Genomic DNA, 17588 nt, shown 5'->3' with positions numbered 1-17588 from the left:
AATAGAAGATTTTGCATTTATGGTGGATATAACTACCCATCTAAACGAATTAAATTCATGCCTGCAAAAAAGAGGCCAACTGATACATTCCGTATTTGATCATGTCAAGGCCTTTGTTGTGAAATTAACTATATGGGAAATGCAAATAAACAACAACAACTTTGTCCATTTCCCTACTCTTCATAGTCTTCAAGTTCAAAACAGCCAGAAATACGCAAAACTGATAACAGAATTAAGGGAAGATTTCGAACTTAGATTCGCTGACTTTAAAAAGTCTGTCGTGTATTTCAAGCTGTTTTCCTGCCATTTTCTGTGAAAATATATGAGTTACCTGAAAACCTACAGATGAAGTGATTTGATTTTCAATGTTCAACTGATTTGAAGGAGAGGTTTAAGGACTTGCCATTAATAGAATTTTACTGAAAATGCATCTCAAAAGAAAAATATCTGAGGATTCACAGAATGGCAGTTTTCATGACTTCATTATTTGGCAGCACTTACTTGTGCGAGCAAGTTTTTTCACAGATGAACCATGTCAAATTCCCTCTGAGATCACTAATTTCTGACAGTCATATGGAAAATTCGCTTCGCATTGCTACATCGTCCATCCCAGCGAATATTAACAAACTTGTTAGCGGAAAACAGTGCCAAACTTCACACTAAAATATCAACGTGTAGAGAAAACTTTATTGACTTTACTGTATCTTTTTTTTTTATTGTTCTTATTATTGAGAAAGTTTGGTGCGAAGGTTTTGTTTGTTTTTTCATTAACTTTTAGTCAGTGTAGCAAATCTATAACATAGTTACCATGTTAAGTGGCCCGCGCAATTATTAGTAAACTAAATGTGGCCCGTCGGCCAAAAAGGTTGGCCGACCCTGACTTAGAGTATATACAGGGACTCGTGAAAAGGCAAAAGAATTCAAAATAGATCCATGAAATATATAAATCCTCAAAAAAAAGTTTATCATATCGCTGAATATGGGTGTATTAACTCCTATAGTAACTTCATTCCAGAAAAAAGTGCCGAATCGATACTGGTATATTCGCATATGCGAAATGTGGATCATTTTCTGTGATATCTAAGAAGGCGAGTAAAGCACTTGCTTAGAGCTATACGGGTTATCTGAGAGAGTTACTTACAATACTTTAGTGAAATTACGCCAGTAATTAAACATATTGTTTTATTTTATTTTCAACAAAGTTTTAACACAATATTGATTAACATGCATTCTTCATAAGTATCTAACTTGCCTATCGCTACAAGAACTGTCAAAGAATCAAAAATTTGTCTTCGTGAAATGATGTATTACTTTTAGTCTCTCCGTTTTTGAAAGGTGCAACACATTATGGCTTCAACATTAAAGATCAGATGGCCATGGGAAAGAGATATGTTAAATCTGACAAAATACGCCATGTGATACTCCACCAACCGAGCTATCGTAATTTCCCATTCCGCCTCCTGGCGTGTTTGGGTCCTTAAATACTTTTATGTCAATATCCACACGCCTAGCAAAATCAGTTCCAAGTTTTGGATACTCTCCAGCTATCCAGTTAGCATATGTTGCAATGTCACCATTGCGATATAGGACGTCCCCGGTCTGAAAAAAGAAAACAAAGCATACCTACATAATTTTTTTCTATATCTTTTTATCCTTAAGCAAAACTACAGCTCAAACATGCATGAAGATTGAGGAAAATAAGTCCGTACGCGAAGGTTGGATAGTAATTTAGGATAAAGAAAATAAATTATGTTCTCCAGTCGTCATTTAAAACTACATTCTTTGTGTCAACATATGCGGAGCGGCGAAGCACCATGCCCAATAATCGAGTAGTTTTCACTAAGGCCATCACTTAAAAGCCTCGATAAGCATTATTCTATCCTAAAATCACCAAAAAAAAAACATCTTACAAGTGGGTTAAATCTCATTCCAATCCAAACGTAAACATTGTCAGAATTTAATGGCATTTCTGAACGAATTTTTACCAACATCTTATTGTAATGTTCTTGATTGTATACATTTGCAAGAAATCCGCCCCTTCCTCGACAAATTGTTTTGGCATCGGTAAGCTTCAAATCAGATTTTGTGTGCAATTCCAACCAATAACATCCGTCGCCATGGATAACATGACAGTAACCTGACGTACATAAGAATATGAAACATCTCGAGTGGAATTTCAAAACGGTATTTTAAAATGCAGATTTTGTGTAATCGTGATGATGATTTCTGACATTCTATATATTTCTCTAAAAGAACAAATATTTAAATCAACTTTCTCACTATCTGCTTATTGCAGAGTAGAACAGATGGTAAAATTGATTGCTTCAACTGTACAGTAAAATCGTGACAATCACCAGCAAATGTACACATACTGCTAAGTATCAGTTAAAAGCCCCATTAATGATTTAAATATGTTGCGACAGCAACATTTTTATATGATATTATATTCTGAGTCGCCAAAAGGCAACATGTAAACTTTGACTTCCATCCGACTGCGTTTAACCGCAATCCACACCATAATCACAATTGACTGTACAAGTATTTTGACGCCACATTAACGGTGTAGATCGGTACACTGTCACTAGAAAAAATTATCACATACTTTTTCCAAATTTCATGAAAGGCATAATTTCCGCTTTCAAATCCATCATCTCTTCTGCAAATATAGCTGTTATGTTTGCAGCAGTTTTAAGTTGGTTGGCAAATAATCTTGATTCCACGTTAATGATCTCGGTCACAATCTCGGTCCGTAACTTCCCAATGGCTGAGTTTAAAACAACGCAACATAATATAATGCACTAGTAAATGAATGTTGCGAAACATGCTCTATTGAAGAACAGTGATGACAATTATCAAAATATACGAACGCAAATAAAAGAAAGGACTAAGAAGCTGTTTAAGTTCCGTGTGATTTCAGGCCATTATGAGAATTGAGGGGTCAAATGCTGAGCATTCGACCACTGCTTAATAGAAAAAGCTATGCGCTCGTGGGCCATAATCCAGAAAGAAATGTTTTGTATTGTGCAAAAATTTACCTTTTGTTATCTTTTCGTCTATTATCAACATCAATTCGTCCTTGTTCGGTACTGGTAGATTGTAATTTGTTGTAGAATTGAGACCGGTACCGCTATGTAGAGATTCGACACTATCCACTTCCATGCATATTTTCTGTTTTGCACATGTTGGGTTGCCAATAAATAGAAATCCAAGAATGTAAAATGATATAGAATAAAAACTCGTAGTCATCATTCGAGCGAGGTGGTACAACTGTTTCGACAATTACAAAATATAGCCTACTTCTTTACAGAAAATATCTATATATATAACTGTTACGATGTGATTTTTTTCTAGGGAAGATGTTAAAAAAAAAAAAACACCCGAAAGTGAGAAATTCGAATTGAACTACATATAGCCAAATGTGGCATTAAACAATATATAATTTGAGCCAATATCTTGCCTAAGGCAGAAACGGAAAGTACCATATTATAAACTATGGTATCATGAAGTAATATATACACTTTTTCAGCAAACTTACAAGCACACACGATCACAGTAATCATCGTTATGGATTTACTGGAATGGATGGGTAACCTTCTAAACGGGCTAGCCAGAATATTTATAATGCTCATTTTTTACACATTAAATCGGGAAAAAATAACTGAGAGATGTTTTGAGTTAATTAAAACGAATTCTTCTAACAACTACGTTTTGACAGAGCAAAATAGCAGAATCCTGCCGTCGCTTTTTGCCTGTTTTTATGATAGCAGATCAACTTCAGCATACATATTTGATATTCATTATTATTCATTAGACGTAATTTAAACCATTGAGGTGTGTCGTCAATAGTTATTAAACAGCGAGTCAAGTCAGTTCCTATATGTCAAACGTTCATCGGACTGATCAGACAAAAAAATAACCAGCGGGCATTTTGTGTATTCTGTTGGTATACAATACATATTCACATCGATTATTACTAGTTTCATTCGTGTTCAGTTGGTGGACTTGAAGTAAAAATTGTGCAATAAAGTGTGTTTTCATTCACATCTTGACGACACGTCGCAGCCTGAGGCATTCGACGCAAGTGTTCCTGCATTGAAATTCCATTATTAACCTAAAAAACTGGTTTCTTGAGTTCGGTCGATATCGCTAAACTGAAGAGAAAGAGGTTTTGAAGATTAAATCCCTCACGGTTATATAAACCCATTGACGTACTAAGGGCGTGAAAAGCACAGACGTAGGAGCTTAAGTTTCAAAATTTCATTTTTGAATCAGAACGTTTCGATTTGAATCTGATTCTATTTAATATATATAAATATGTTTTTTTTTCTGGAAGAATTACAGCATCATTTGTGAATAATATTAACGAACTAAAGAATAAACAAACTTCCAAGATAGAAATACTTTCCTTGGATAATGAAACTTATCAATACTTCAGGGGTGAGACAAACTTATGACACATTTATTATAGCTTGATAAGCAGGCTTGTCCATGGGACCCATTTTTTTTTCTACCATCCCTGGTTCATCCCATCCCACCCCGCGGAATTCCCAATGGAATAAAATTCAATAAAAATTGTTAAATTTTGGTTCAGCGTCTACCAAATGGGCTACATGTACGAAGAGACATGCAAAACAACAAAATTTACGGACTCATCAGCTTGATCATGTCTGCACAAGACAATTTATTCTCCTCGTACCGACCCCGGGAAGTCATTTCCATCCTGGTAGAGTCTTGACGTTTATAGATACAACATTGAAATTCCGTGATTTTATCAAATATCAATCCCGACATCGGGATTAGGAAAGAGGCCAAACACAGTTGGAATAGTTTGGAAATAACTCAAAAATATTCTGCCAATAAATACACTTATCTACCAATGGTTTAGTACACGCTAAAATTGTTCTACGGGCGCAAGGAATGTGTGCTAGGGCCGCGGTTCGGACCACCCTGATCTACCCTATAAAGCTCGGTACAAGCAGTACTTAATCATATTCATGTAACTTCTATCCTGAAATCCCTACTAACATGCATTCTTAAATCATCATAGGTTGTTACTAGGGCTGGGAATGGTTAACCGGTTAACCGATTTCATATGGTTAACGGTTATGATTTATTTTAACCGTTAACTGACATCTCAGGTACAAATCATCTTTATACCGTACAATTTCGTCAAATATGATTACGTCATCGCAAATTTATCTTTTGCGGCGTTTAATTCAAAAAAATCTTACTAACTGTGTGGGTAAGGAATCAATAAATGTGAAAAATAATGGAAGCACCAAGGTTGCTGATAATAAAAATTTACAATGATGAATTCAGAATCAGTTTTCGGTCGATTTCGAAATATATTGTTCACGATTTCATTGCAAAATCGGATATTCAATGTCATACAACAAGTGGGCAGTTGATGCCGTTTTTCTTCATGATATATATCTCGAAGTAGAATTTGCACATAGAACACTTAAAATTTGTCACATAAATGACGTTTAAGAACGGAATCGAGTTTTCTAAAATATTTCCACATGCCCGAACCACGCTGCCTATCTTTTGCAGCAGAGGAAACATGAAACTATCTCGATTCGTGAATAATTTTGAGCGATACGGGAATAAGAACACGCGGAATTAGTTTATGACGATTATGACGTAACAAGCTGAAATTATAATCATTACGTCAAACGCCACGCGGCGGTTAACCGGTTAACCGATTAATTTCACCCGGTTGACGGTCAAAGAGTTTTCCCTAAAATTCCCAGCCCTAGTTGTTACTGTTCCATCCGAATGTTGGCCAGGGTAAATATTGACGTTTTTACGTAACTGCGAAGGCGCGTCTGACGCACTAAACAATAGTATGATGTGAGTTTGTTGATTAATTAGGATAATTGGTAAATTGGAAGCGCAATAGTTGAATATCTTGTCTCAGTCCATCTCAGTATTCGGTGTGAATCAGTGTTTACAGGTGCTGTATTGTTGGTAGTACTCGTTATGTATCTGTTGGAAATACCAATTTGTAAATTTACAAATTCTTGTAAGAACTGAGGTTTTCAAGTGTAATACAAATATAATTCAGGGCAGTATTACAGTTAAACTAACATAGTAACTACTGCTTTAATATTTTTGTCATAAAACTTGAATTATATTTACATCAGAGCATATTTCGTTTGGTTGTGTTACTTGTAGAACCAGGACATAACGTATGTATATATATACTAAATTAGGTTTTGTATGTGTTTAATCTTCATCGTGCTGATTGATTTGAAATATAGTGAGTTGTGATATTATAATACTGCAAAATTGAGTTGTCTCTCCGTATGAAATATTGAGTTTATGTTCCTTGTTTTCAGCAGATGCCATGTTCCTGATTCCAAGTTCCACCGTGTTGACTGTTTTTGTTTTGAATAAACTACACAGATTCTTAGTTGAATTACATTGGGACAGCACTTTAAAACACAGACAACATACTAAAACACTTTGCTCTCTCATATCAAACACTGGTAACTGGTTCAGAAACAAATCGTTTAGTTCGTGACAGGACTTGTTTATTTAGGGCGCGTTGTCGAAATCTCTAACCACTAATAATAAGCTACGAATGTAAATTTCATTTTTATTTTGAATAGTCGGAAACATTTCTAAAATATTGCATTTGAAGAATATCCTAACGTGAAAACCAGAAGAATGAGCATGTATTCAAGTATTTAAAATGAAATGAAACATTACTAATGTTTCTAGAGAAAGATCAAAAGCTTCCTTCATCACCCTTCCGAAAGTTACAAAACCATCTACACGTACAGCTAAACTCACATCTTCCATTAACCTTCTGATTTCTGGTTTTCTTCTCGCTAAAGATATTTGGTTTTTGAGTCGATTTCTCATGCTCCACATTTTTAGGGAATATTTGCAAATGAGCGTTCTTGGCCTGAATCGCTTGTTATCTGGATAAAAGAACTCAATTCATATATTTTGTTGGAATCGTTATGACGTCATACAAAACCTATGTCTTAGCAGTTATAGGTGGATAAAGACGCCGAAACGGCAAAATTATAACCGCATATAGAAGTATAGGCTGAGGTATGTTTCGTGATTATGACGTGATTGTTTCGGCCATCCACATACATATGTCGGTTCTTTTAATCACGCGCGTATCAAGTCTTGCGATCTGGTGGATATCGATATTTAATTTTTTTAATTTATTGCGGAACTACTGTGCGATCATTGTCGACGAGACGCTAGGAAAATTATAAGAATAAATTTACAATCCCCATCTCCAAATTAACATTTTTTTTTCAAATATTTTTCTCCGTTATCCATTTCATCAAAACATTTCATATAATTTCCGGGGCCGGTATGTACGAAATGTTTTATTGCCCATTTTATGGAACCTTAAGCCCTTTATTTTAAGCACTGTATAGTACTATAGTTAGTCAACGTCCCTCCTTTTACTGTGGCGAGTAAATGACTCACCCCTCCCAGTCCCCTCGCTAGAAAATTTGAAATTTTGTTGCCACGAGGTAGATGCACGTCGCACAATGCGGATCAGGGAGTCAGCTGTGCAATTGTATATTTTATTAATGATGGGATTTCCTATTTCGCGTTTGACTCTTGCCATACGTTGCAAAATGATTATCCGGTGGGAATTTGATACTTAGAATATTGTTAGGTTTATTCATATATTACCCGAATAGATTTTGAGGATTGCTCTAATATATGCAATGTTATATTTATCATTGTCTTATTTTGTATCCTAGCATACTCGCGGCTGTTCTTTGAGTCCTTGTCAAAAATAGTCAATTTATTATTAACACCAATACTGAAGTACTAAGACTGTTAACACTGATGTCAACATCAGATGTTTTCAGGCTGATAACAAAGTTTCTTTCAAAGTTTCTTGTTGGTGCATAAATTGAAGACAATAATTTGGATTCCAAAGGACAGGATACGACTTTAGTTAGCTCGTAACTCGTAACCGTAGTGGTAAACCTTACTTCAAACTACTTATCCCACATGCACAACCTTTACATTTGCTCAATTTCTGATGAGTGAGCTAGTATGAAAGGGAGGTTTTAAGATCATAGTGCCAGTATCTGACAAGTCAAAGAAAGTTAAACTCACATATTTTATTATCCACATAATTTGTTCCTGTTATCATTCTCTTAGAAGTATTTTGTGGTTCTCGTGAGTGCATCGCATACGGCACCGATGTCTAGCAATAGAATGATGAGAAATAAGATTAAAAAAGGCGATACTCGCATTCGCTGAATGCCCGTAAAATTAGAATTTTTCACATTATAAAAAATAAGGAACGGGTAGATATAATTGACAATCTTCCAAATACATGATATGTGGCTTAAAGTAATTACATTTAATCTCAAACAAACTTTGTGATATATATATGAAGACGTTGTGGAATTATTACTTGTCTTAGTGAATTGGATGGAGCAAGATTCGAATCTAAATTCACATGCGTGTCGAATCCATAGATTTTCTGGAATCGTATTGAAGATCGATTTCTCTACATCTTTTACGATACAATATTAATTTATGTTTCTACTAATTGCAGCATCCGTTATATAAGATCTACCCTGGGGTGGTCCAAGGTTGCGAGGTTGGCGTGACGCAAAAACTTTTGGCGATGTCTCGCGGGCCGCAGTACGAGAAAACCCAAAAGTGATAAAACATCGGGAGTTTACCCATTTGCTTCTTGAGAAATATCGTGATATTTTTGGCATTTTTCTTTATGTTTGATTTTGTAATGTCCGATAAAATTATATTTTTTCGTGGTAGAAATTACTTGGAAACACGCCAGACCCCGTCATTGAACGTTGTTGGGGAAAGGTAAATACGTTTCCTATTTCTTGTTCACCCATTCTACACTTATTGTATGATGAATTCATATATTTGACTCATTTCATTACTTTTAGCGTGATCAGGTCTAGTGGTATCGTCAAATGACAACCAAAATATATGTCTAAGATGAGACTCCGGACCCAGCTAAAAAAAAACTGGATTGCGCGGCGCTAAGTCAGGTCTGCGTTTCGTCATTGCTGTCACATGGTCACGTCTCTAAAATTGAGAAGTTACTTAAGGCGAGCTTCATGTACGAAGTTTTGATGAAAGCGCGATTCATCTCATCAGCTTGATCATGTCTGCACAAGACAATTTATTCTCCTCGTACCGACCACGGGAAGTCATTTTCATCCTGGTAGAGTCTTGACGTTTATAGATACAACATTGAAATTCCGTGATTTTATCAAATATCAATCCCGACATCGGAATTAGGAAAAAGGCCAATCACAGTTGGAATAGTTTGGAAATAACTCAAAAATATTCTGCCAATAAATACACTTATCTACCAATGGTTTAGTACACGCTAAAATTGTTCTCCGGGCGCAAGGAATGTGTGCTAGGGCCGCGGTTCGGACCACCCTGATCCACCCTATAAAGCTCGGTACAAGCAGTACTTAATCATATTCATGTAACTTCTATCCTGAAATCCCTACAAACATGCATTCTTAAATCATCATAGGTTGATACTAGGGCTGGGAATGGTTGACCGGTTAACCGATTTCATATGGTTAACGGTTATGATTTATTTTAACCGTTAACTTACATCTCAGGTACAAATCATCTTTATACCGTACAATTTCGTCAAATATGAATACGTCATCGCAAATTTATCTTTTGCGGCGTTTAATTCAAAAAAATCTTACTAACTGTGTGGGTAAGGGATCAATAAATGTGAAAAATAATGGAAGCACCAAGGTTGCTGATAATAAAAATTTACAATGATGAATTCAGAATCAGTTTTCGGTCGATTTCGAAATATATTGTTTACGATTTCATTGCAAAATCGGATATTCAATGTCATACAACAAGTGTGCAGTTGATGCCGTTTTTCTTTATGATATATATCTCGAAGTAGAATTTGCATATAGAACACTCAAAATTTGTCACATAAATGACGTTTAAGAACGGAATCGAGTTTTCTAAAATATTTCCACATGCCCGAACCACGCTGCCTATCTTTTGCAGCAGAGGAAACATGAAACTATCTCGATTCGTGAATAATTTTGAGCGATACCGGAATAAGAACACGCGAAATTGCTTTATGACCATTATGACGTAACAATCTGAAATTATAATCATTACGTCAAACGTCACGCGGCGGTTAACCGGTTAACCGATTAATTTCACCCGGTTAACGGTCAAAGTGTTTTCCCTAAAATTCCCAGCCCTAGTTGTTACTGTTTCATCCGAATGTTGGCCAGGGTAAATATTGACGTTTTTACGTAAACTGCGAAGGCGCGTCTGACGCACTAAACAATAGTATGATGTGAGTTTGTTGATTAATTAGGATAATTGGTAAATTGGAAGCGCAATAGTTGAATATCTTGTCTTAGTCTATCTCAGTATTCGGTGTGAATCAGCGTTTACAGGTGCTGTATTGTTGGTAGTACTCGTTATGTATCTGTTGGAAATACCAATTTGTAAATTTACAAATTCTTGTAAGAACTGAGGTTTTCAAGTGTAATACAAATATAAGTCAGCGTAGTATTATAGTTAAACTAACATAGTAACTACTGCTTTAAAATTTTTGTCATAAAACTTGAATTATATTTACATCAGAGCATATTTCGTTTGGTTGTGTTACTTGTAGAACCAGGACATAACTTATGTATATATATACTAAATTAGGTTTTGTATGTGTTTAATCTTTATCGTGCTGATTGATTTGAAATATAGAGAGTTGTGATATTATAATACTGCAAAATTGAGTTGTCTATCCGTATGAAATATTGAGTTTATGTTCCTTGTTTTCAGCAGATGCCATGTTCCTGATTCTATTCCAAGTTCCACCGTGTTGACTGTTTTTGTTTTGAATAAACTACACAGATTCTTAGTTGAATTACATTGGGACAGCACTTTAAAGCACAGACAACATGCTGAAACACTTTGCCCTCTCATATCAAACACTGGTAACTGGTTCAGAAACAAATCGTTCAGTTCGTGACAGGACTTGTTTATTGGGGGCGCGTTGTCGAAATCTCTAACCACTAATAATAAGCTACGAATGTAAATTTTATTTTTATTTTGAGTAGTCGGAAACATTTATAAAATATTGCATTTGAAGAATATCCTAACGTGAAAACCAGAAGAATGAGCATGTATTCAAGTATTCAAAATGAAATGAAACATTACTAATGTTTCTAGAGAAAGATCAAAAGCTTCCTTCATCACCCTTCCGAAAGTTACAAAACCATCTACACATACAGCTAAACTCACATCTTCCATTAACCTTCTGATTTCTGGTTTTCTTCTCGCTAAAGATATATGATTTTTGAGTCGATTTCTCATGCTCCACATTTTTAGGGAATATTTGCAAATGAGCGTTCTTGGCCTGAATCGCTTGTTATCTGGATAAAAGAACTCAATTCATATATTTTGTTGGAATCATTATGACGTCATACAAAACCTATGTCTTAGCAGTTATAGGTGGATAAAGACGCCGAAACGGCAAAATTATAACCGCATATAGAAGTATAGGATGAGGTATGTTTCGTGATTATGACGTGATTGTTTCGGCCATCCACATACATATGTCGGTTCTTTTAATCACGCGCGTATCAAGTCTTGCGATCTGGTGGATATCGATATTTAATTTTTTTAATTTATTGCGGAACTACTGTGCGATCATTGTCGACGAGACGCTAGGAAAATTATAAGAATAAATTTGCAATCCCCATCTCCAAATTAACTTTATTTTGATTGTTATATTTCGTGTCGGCTTTGATCTTCCTTACCGTCACTGTAAAATGAAAAAGTGAACAATATCTTTGCTACGGCCTCAGGATTCGTTGTATTTTCTGTCACATCCATGTTTTTGCATTAAATATAAACCATGGAATGTCGTCATTGCGGATCGGTGAGAATTTCTGATATGATTGACTTAATGTTATACTTCATTAAGAACTTGTGTCAATGTTTCGAAATTTACAAATGGCCTACTGAAAAGTTGGAAATCATGCGACATTGAGAAACATTATGCTCGTCGAGGAATTGAAACAATATAATAACAACTGGAAATAAATAAAAAATATTATAACGCAAATAAAACACTGAATTCTGACGCCTTGTCCGTTAGCCAGGAGTGTATGCTGATTCTCGTGTCTCGTGCGCTGTGCTATCCAAGCGTCTGATTCAGCGACGCACAAAAGGCGTGCCGTGTTCAGGTCACGTGTTGTGTTACCAGATATTAGAACAGCAAACTGTTACTCTAATATTCGATACGATATTCGAATATTTTTCCCAACCCAAACTAAACCTAAATTTATAACCACGCTGACTGCCGACAAAGCCACCCCAATGACTATTCACAGGAAGTCATCCATCAATGAGGCAGAATCCTGACACGGGTCGAGTAGTGTCAAAAACTAGCGCCAGAATTTTTTCTTCCCAGTTTCGGTTCTTTTTCCGCAACTCAACATCGAGTCAAAGTTTGTCACTGTACTATTTTGTCGTCTTTTCCAAATCTAATTGCAAATAGTTTCGGTTTGCTTCGCTCAATCAATCGCAAAAAATCTGGTCCAACTAGCCATCTGTCAGAATTCTCTAAAAACTGAGGAATATCCATTCTTCTAGTGCAGTAATCAATGGGATTTTGGGCGGAATCAGCGTTAAGTGGAACGACTCTGGCAATTCTTCCTGGAATGCTTCGATATCTTTTGACAGAATATGCCAAATTTGTACAGGGAATATTTACATTCCACATCTTTGAATTGACGAGAAATCGAAATATTTTGTAACCTATAGAATTACTCCACTTTGACCAACACTTCAGTCTCTTATTGTTGAATTCTTCATTCCAAGCATCAGATATTGAACTTACAACAGTAAGGGCTTTTCTATTTGTGCAAAACCTGTGAACTCCTGGTGTTAAAGTATGAAGCAATCCCTCTCGCTTCCACAGTTCTAGCCCAAGCTGATTTAAAATTCGAAACCCATTCAGTCGGCCTGAACCTGTTATCGTGTAACATTTTAATCACGTACTTAGATGCTGATACCAATGAAGCGACCCTCCATTTAGAAGTTAATAAATCAACTTAAAAGTCGATATCGATAATTGATATTGCGCTACTAGGAAATTTATTTCCGCTATCGTACGTAACTCCCGTTATACAACAAAAATTCGCCACATAAGATGAATCAAGAGCTCCGAAAGAACGAAGCAATAATTTAAACGCACATGGCTGTTTCAAAGAAAAACAATTATCTGAACAGTTAAAAATTGCAGAATTAATATCATTTTCCAAAAATCAAATATTTGAAGCACCCTTTTTACGTCTATAGCTGTCGGTCTTTCCAGAAAATAAAAAAGGACTCTGACGCGATTATTTATTAAACGTTATTTTAAGATGTTTTGTAAGATTTGAATCTTATACAAGCTGCGTGTTCGTTAAATGACTTTTTGCAATTTCCACTCAGCTCTATAAAACCAAATTCATCAGGACGGTCAAATAATTTAATTTCACTGTTTGTGGAAATATGCTGGAAGTGCGCTATGGGATTATCGGACGCGATTAAAATCGTAGCTTGATTTGCTCTAATATCGGCCAACGGAATATCGTGTAAGTAATGCATATATTGATCTCTTTTAAGCATTTTAGCTGAATGTGGTATGCGTGACTCGATCACAAACACGTTATTCCACGCCAATAATCGTCGTAACCAGATTTCACCGACAATTTCACTACTTCTGTATCTTGTGAAACGTCTTTGTTACATAAAGTGTCAATTGTAACACGGGTACAATTGTTTTTATTAGACCAAGTCTTCGTTTCAATTCATGATGTATATATAATTGAGATTTGACTAGCAGAGTCTACCACAGCGGTAACGTATTCAGAAAAGCCCGATGGACCTTTTACTACAACTAGCAAAAGGTGAAACTGGACACCACGTCTGAGGCATTTGCATTGGCAACGCTGTTTGTACAAGTAGAGACATTGCGATGATTGTTAGCATTTGATCTTCTTGTAAAGATCCCCAGGCCATGGATCACTGAATAATGCTTGTTCAGCGATTACTTGATTTGTTTTGGCAGCGCTTGACAAAAGAATATTGTCCCCAATTTTAGTGCCGACAGAAGTGACTCAATGTTCAACACAACTTTCAAGTTAGAGATTTTGTGGCCCTGATTATCAAGAAGTTGTCAGAAAAGTGAAAGTGCACATATCCGATTGTATTTATGTGCGTGACATATTGAAGTTCTGCCTACTTGAACCTTGTTGAGTACATTTACGTACAATATACACACTGCATATATAGCATCCACACCACACATACACATTGACAATTTCGTTATCTTCATGGGTTTTGTTTCCGTATTTTTAACTCCAATTGTTTTTGGAAGTTGAGCAAACATTTTTTTTTCAAATATTTTTCTCCGTTATCCATTTCATCAAAACATTTCATATAATTTCCGGGGCCGGTATGTACGAAATGTTTTATTGTTCATTTTATGGAACTTTATTTTAAGCACTGTATAGTACTATAGTTAGTCAACGTCCCTCCTTTTACTGTGGCAAATAAATGACTCACCCCTCCCAGTCCCCTCGCTAGAAAATTTGAAATTTTGTTGCCACGAGGTAGATGAACGTCGCACAATGCGGATCAGGGAATCTGCTGTGCAATTGTATAATTTATTAATGATGGGATTTCCTATTTCGCGTTTGACTCATGCCATACGTTGCAAAATGATTATCAGGTGGGAATTTGATACTTAGAATATTGTTAGGTTTATTCATATATTACCCGAATAGGTTTTGAGGATTGCTCTAATATATGCAATGTTATATTTATCATTGTCTTATTTTGTATCCTAGCATACTCGCGGCTGTTCTTTGAGTCCTTTTCAAAAATAGTCAATTTATTATTAACACCAATACTGAAGTACTAAGACTGTTAATACTGATGTCAACATCAGATGTGTTTCAGGCTGATAACAAAGTTTCTTTCAAAGTTTTTTGTTGGTGCATAAATTGAAGACAATAATTTGGATTCCAAAGGACAGGATACGACTTTAGTTAGCTCGTAACTCGTAACCGTAGTGGTAAACCTTACTTCAAACTACTTATCCCACATGCACAACCTTTACATTTGCTCAATTTCTGATGAGTGAGCTAGTATGAAAGGGAGGTTTGAAGATCATAGTGCCAGTATTTGACAAGTCAAAGAAAGTTAAACTCACATATTTTATTATTCACATAATTTGTTTCTGTTATCATTCTCTTAGAAGTATTTTGTGGTTCTCGTGAGTGCATCGCATACGGCACCGATGTCTAGCAATAGAATGATGAGAAATAAGATTAAAAAAGGCGATACTCGCATTCGCTGAATGCCCGTAAAATTAGAATTTTTCACATTATAAAAAATAAGGAACGGGTAGATATAATTGACAACCTTCCAAATACATGATATGTGACTTAAAGTAATTACATTTAATCTCAAACAAACTTTGTGATATATATATGAAGACGTTGTGGAATTATTACTTGTCTTAGTGAATTGGATGGAGCAAGATTCGAATCTAAATTTACATGCGTGTCGAATCCATAGATTTTCTGGAATCGTATTGAAGATCGATTTCTCTACATCTTTTACCGATACAATATTAATTTATGTTTCTACTAATTGCAGCATCCGTTATATAAGATCTACCCTGGGGTGGTCCAAGGTTGCGAGGTTGGCGTGACGCAAAAACTTTTGGCGATGTCTCGCGGGCCGCAGTACGAGAAAACCCAAAAGTGATAAAATATCGGGAGTTTAACCATTTGCTTCTTTAGAAATATCGTGATAATTTTGGCATTTTTCGTCATGTTTGATTTTGTTTTTCGGCTAAAATTATATTTTTTCGTGGTAGAAATTACTTGGAAACACGCCAGACCCCGTCATTGAACGTTGTTGGGGAAAGGTAAATAATTTTCCTATTTCTTGTTCACCCATTCTACACTTATTGTATGATGAATTCATATATTTGACTAATTTCATTACTTTTAGCGTGATCAGGTCTAGTGGTATCGTCAAATGACAACCAAAATATATGTCTAAGATGAGACTCCGGACCCAGCTAAAAAAAAACTGGATTGCGCGGCGCTAAGTCAGGTCTGCGTTTCGTCATTGCTGTCACATGGCCACGTCTCTAAAATTGAGAAGGTACTTAAGGCGAGCTTCATGTACGAAGTTTGGATGAAAGCGCGATTCATCTCATCAGCTTGATCATGTTTGCACAAGACAATTTATTCTCCTCGTACCGACCACGGGAAGTCATTTCCATCCTGGTAGAGTCTTGACGTTTATAGATACAACATTGAAATTCCGTGATTTTATCAAATATCAATCCCGACATCGGGATTGGGAAAAAGGCCAATCACAGTTGGAATAGTTTGGAAATAACTCAAAAATATTCTGCCAATAAATACACTTATCTACCAATGGTTTAGTACACGCTAAAATTGTTCTACGGGCGCAAGGAATGTGTGCTAGGGCCGCGGTTCGGACCACCCTGATCTACCCTATAAAGCTCGGTACAAGCAGTACTTAATCATATTCATGTAACTTCTATCCTGAAATCCCTACAAACATGCATTCTTAAATCATCATAGGTTGATACTAGGGCTGGGAATGGTTAACCGGTTAACCGATTTCATATGGTTAACGGTTATGATTTATTTTAACCGTTAACTTACATCTCAGATTCAAATCATCTTTATACCGTACAATTTCGTCAAATATGAATACGTCATCGCAAATTTATCTTTTGCGGCGTTTAATTCAAAAAAATCTTACTAACTGTGTGGGTAAGGAATCAATAAATGTGAAAAATAATGGAAGCACCAAGGTTGCTGATAATAAAAATTTACAATGATGAATTCAGAATCAGTTTTCGGTCGATTTCGAAATATATTGTTTACGATTTCATTGCAAAATCGGATATTCAATGTCATACAACAAGTGTGCAGTTGATGCCGTTTTTCTTTATGATATATATCTCGAAGTAGAATTTGCATATAGAACACTCAAAATTTGTCACATAAATGACGTTTAAGAACGGAATCGAGTTTTCTAAAATATTTCCACATGCCCGAACCACGCTGCCAATCTTTTGCAGCAGAGGAAACATGAAACTATCTCGATTCGTGAATAATTTTGAGCGATACCGGAATAAGAACACGCGAAATTGCTTTATGACCATTATGACGTAACAAGCTGAAATTATAATCATTACGTCAAACGTCACGCGGCGGTTAACCGGTTAACCGATTAATTTCACCCGGTTAACGGTCAAAGTGTTTTTCCTAAAATTCCCAGCCCTAGTTGTTACTGTTTCATCCGAATGTTGGCCAGGGTAAATATTGACGTTTTTACGTAAACTGCGAAGGCGCGTCTGACGCACTAAACAATAGTATGATGTGAGTTTGTTGATTAATTAGGATAATTGGTAAATTGGAAGCGCAATAGTTGAATATCTTGTCTCAGTCTATCTCAGTATTCGGTGTGAATCAGTGTTTACAGGTGCTGTATTGTTGGTAGTATTC

At 35.9% G+C, this 17588-nt stretch overlaps 1 protein-coding gene and 1 long non-coding RNA gene across 2 annotated transcripts in view; one reads left to right on the top strand and one right to left on the bottom strand.

Annotated features, from left to right (window-relative positions):
* Nucleotides 1–17588, top strand: part of LOC144428340 (uncharacterized) — a 283628-nt gene that overhangs the window by 134907 nt on the left and 131133 nt on the right. The gene's annotated exons all lie outside the window — the stretch shown is intronic.
* On the bottom strand, nucleotides 21–3281 carry LOC120331639 (uncharacterized). Its single transcript, XM_078117235.1, has 4 exons — nucleotides 3036–3281; nucleotides 2603–2764; nucleotides 1911–2137; nucleotides 21–1599 (listed from the first exon to the last, which is right to left on the bottom strand). Exons 1-4 carry the CDS (start codon nucleotides 3247–3249, stop codon nucleotides 1393–1395), a joined length of 810 nt encoding a protein of 269 aa, XP_077973361.1. The 5' UTR covers nucleotides 3250–3281; the 3' UTR covers nucleotides 21–1392.

The sequence above is a fragment of the Styela clava genome, chromosome 10 (genome assembly GCF_964204865.1).
Source record: "Styela clava chromosome 10, kaStyClav1.hap1.2, whole genome shotgun sequence".
In the NCBI taxonomy this organism is placed as follows: Eukaryota; Metazoa; Chordata; class Ascidiacea; order Stolidobranchia; family Styelidae; genus Styela; species Styela clava.
This window is presented reverse-complemented; position numbering and strand designations above follow the sequence as displayed.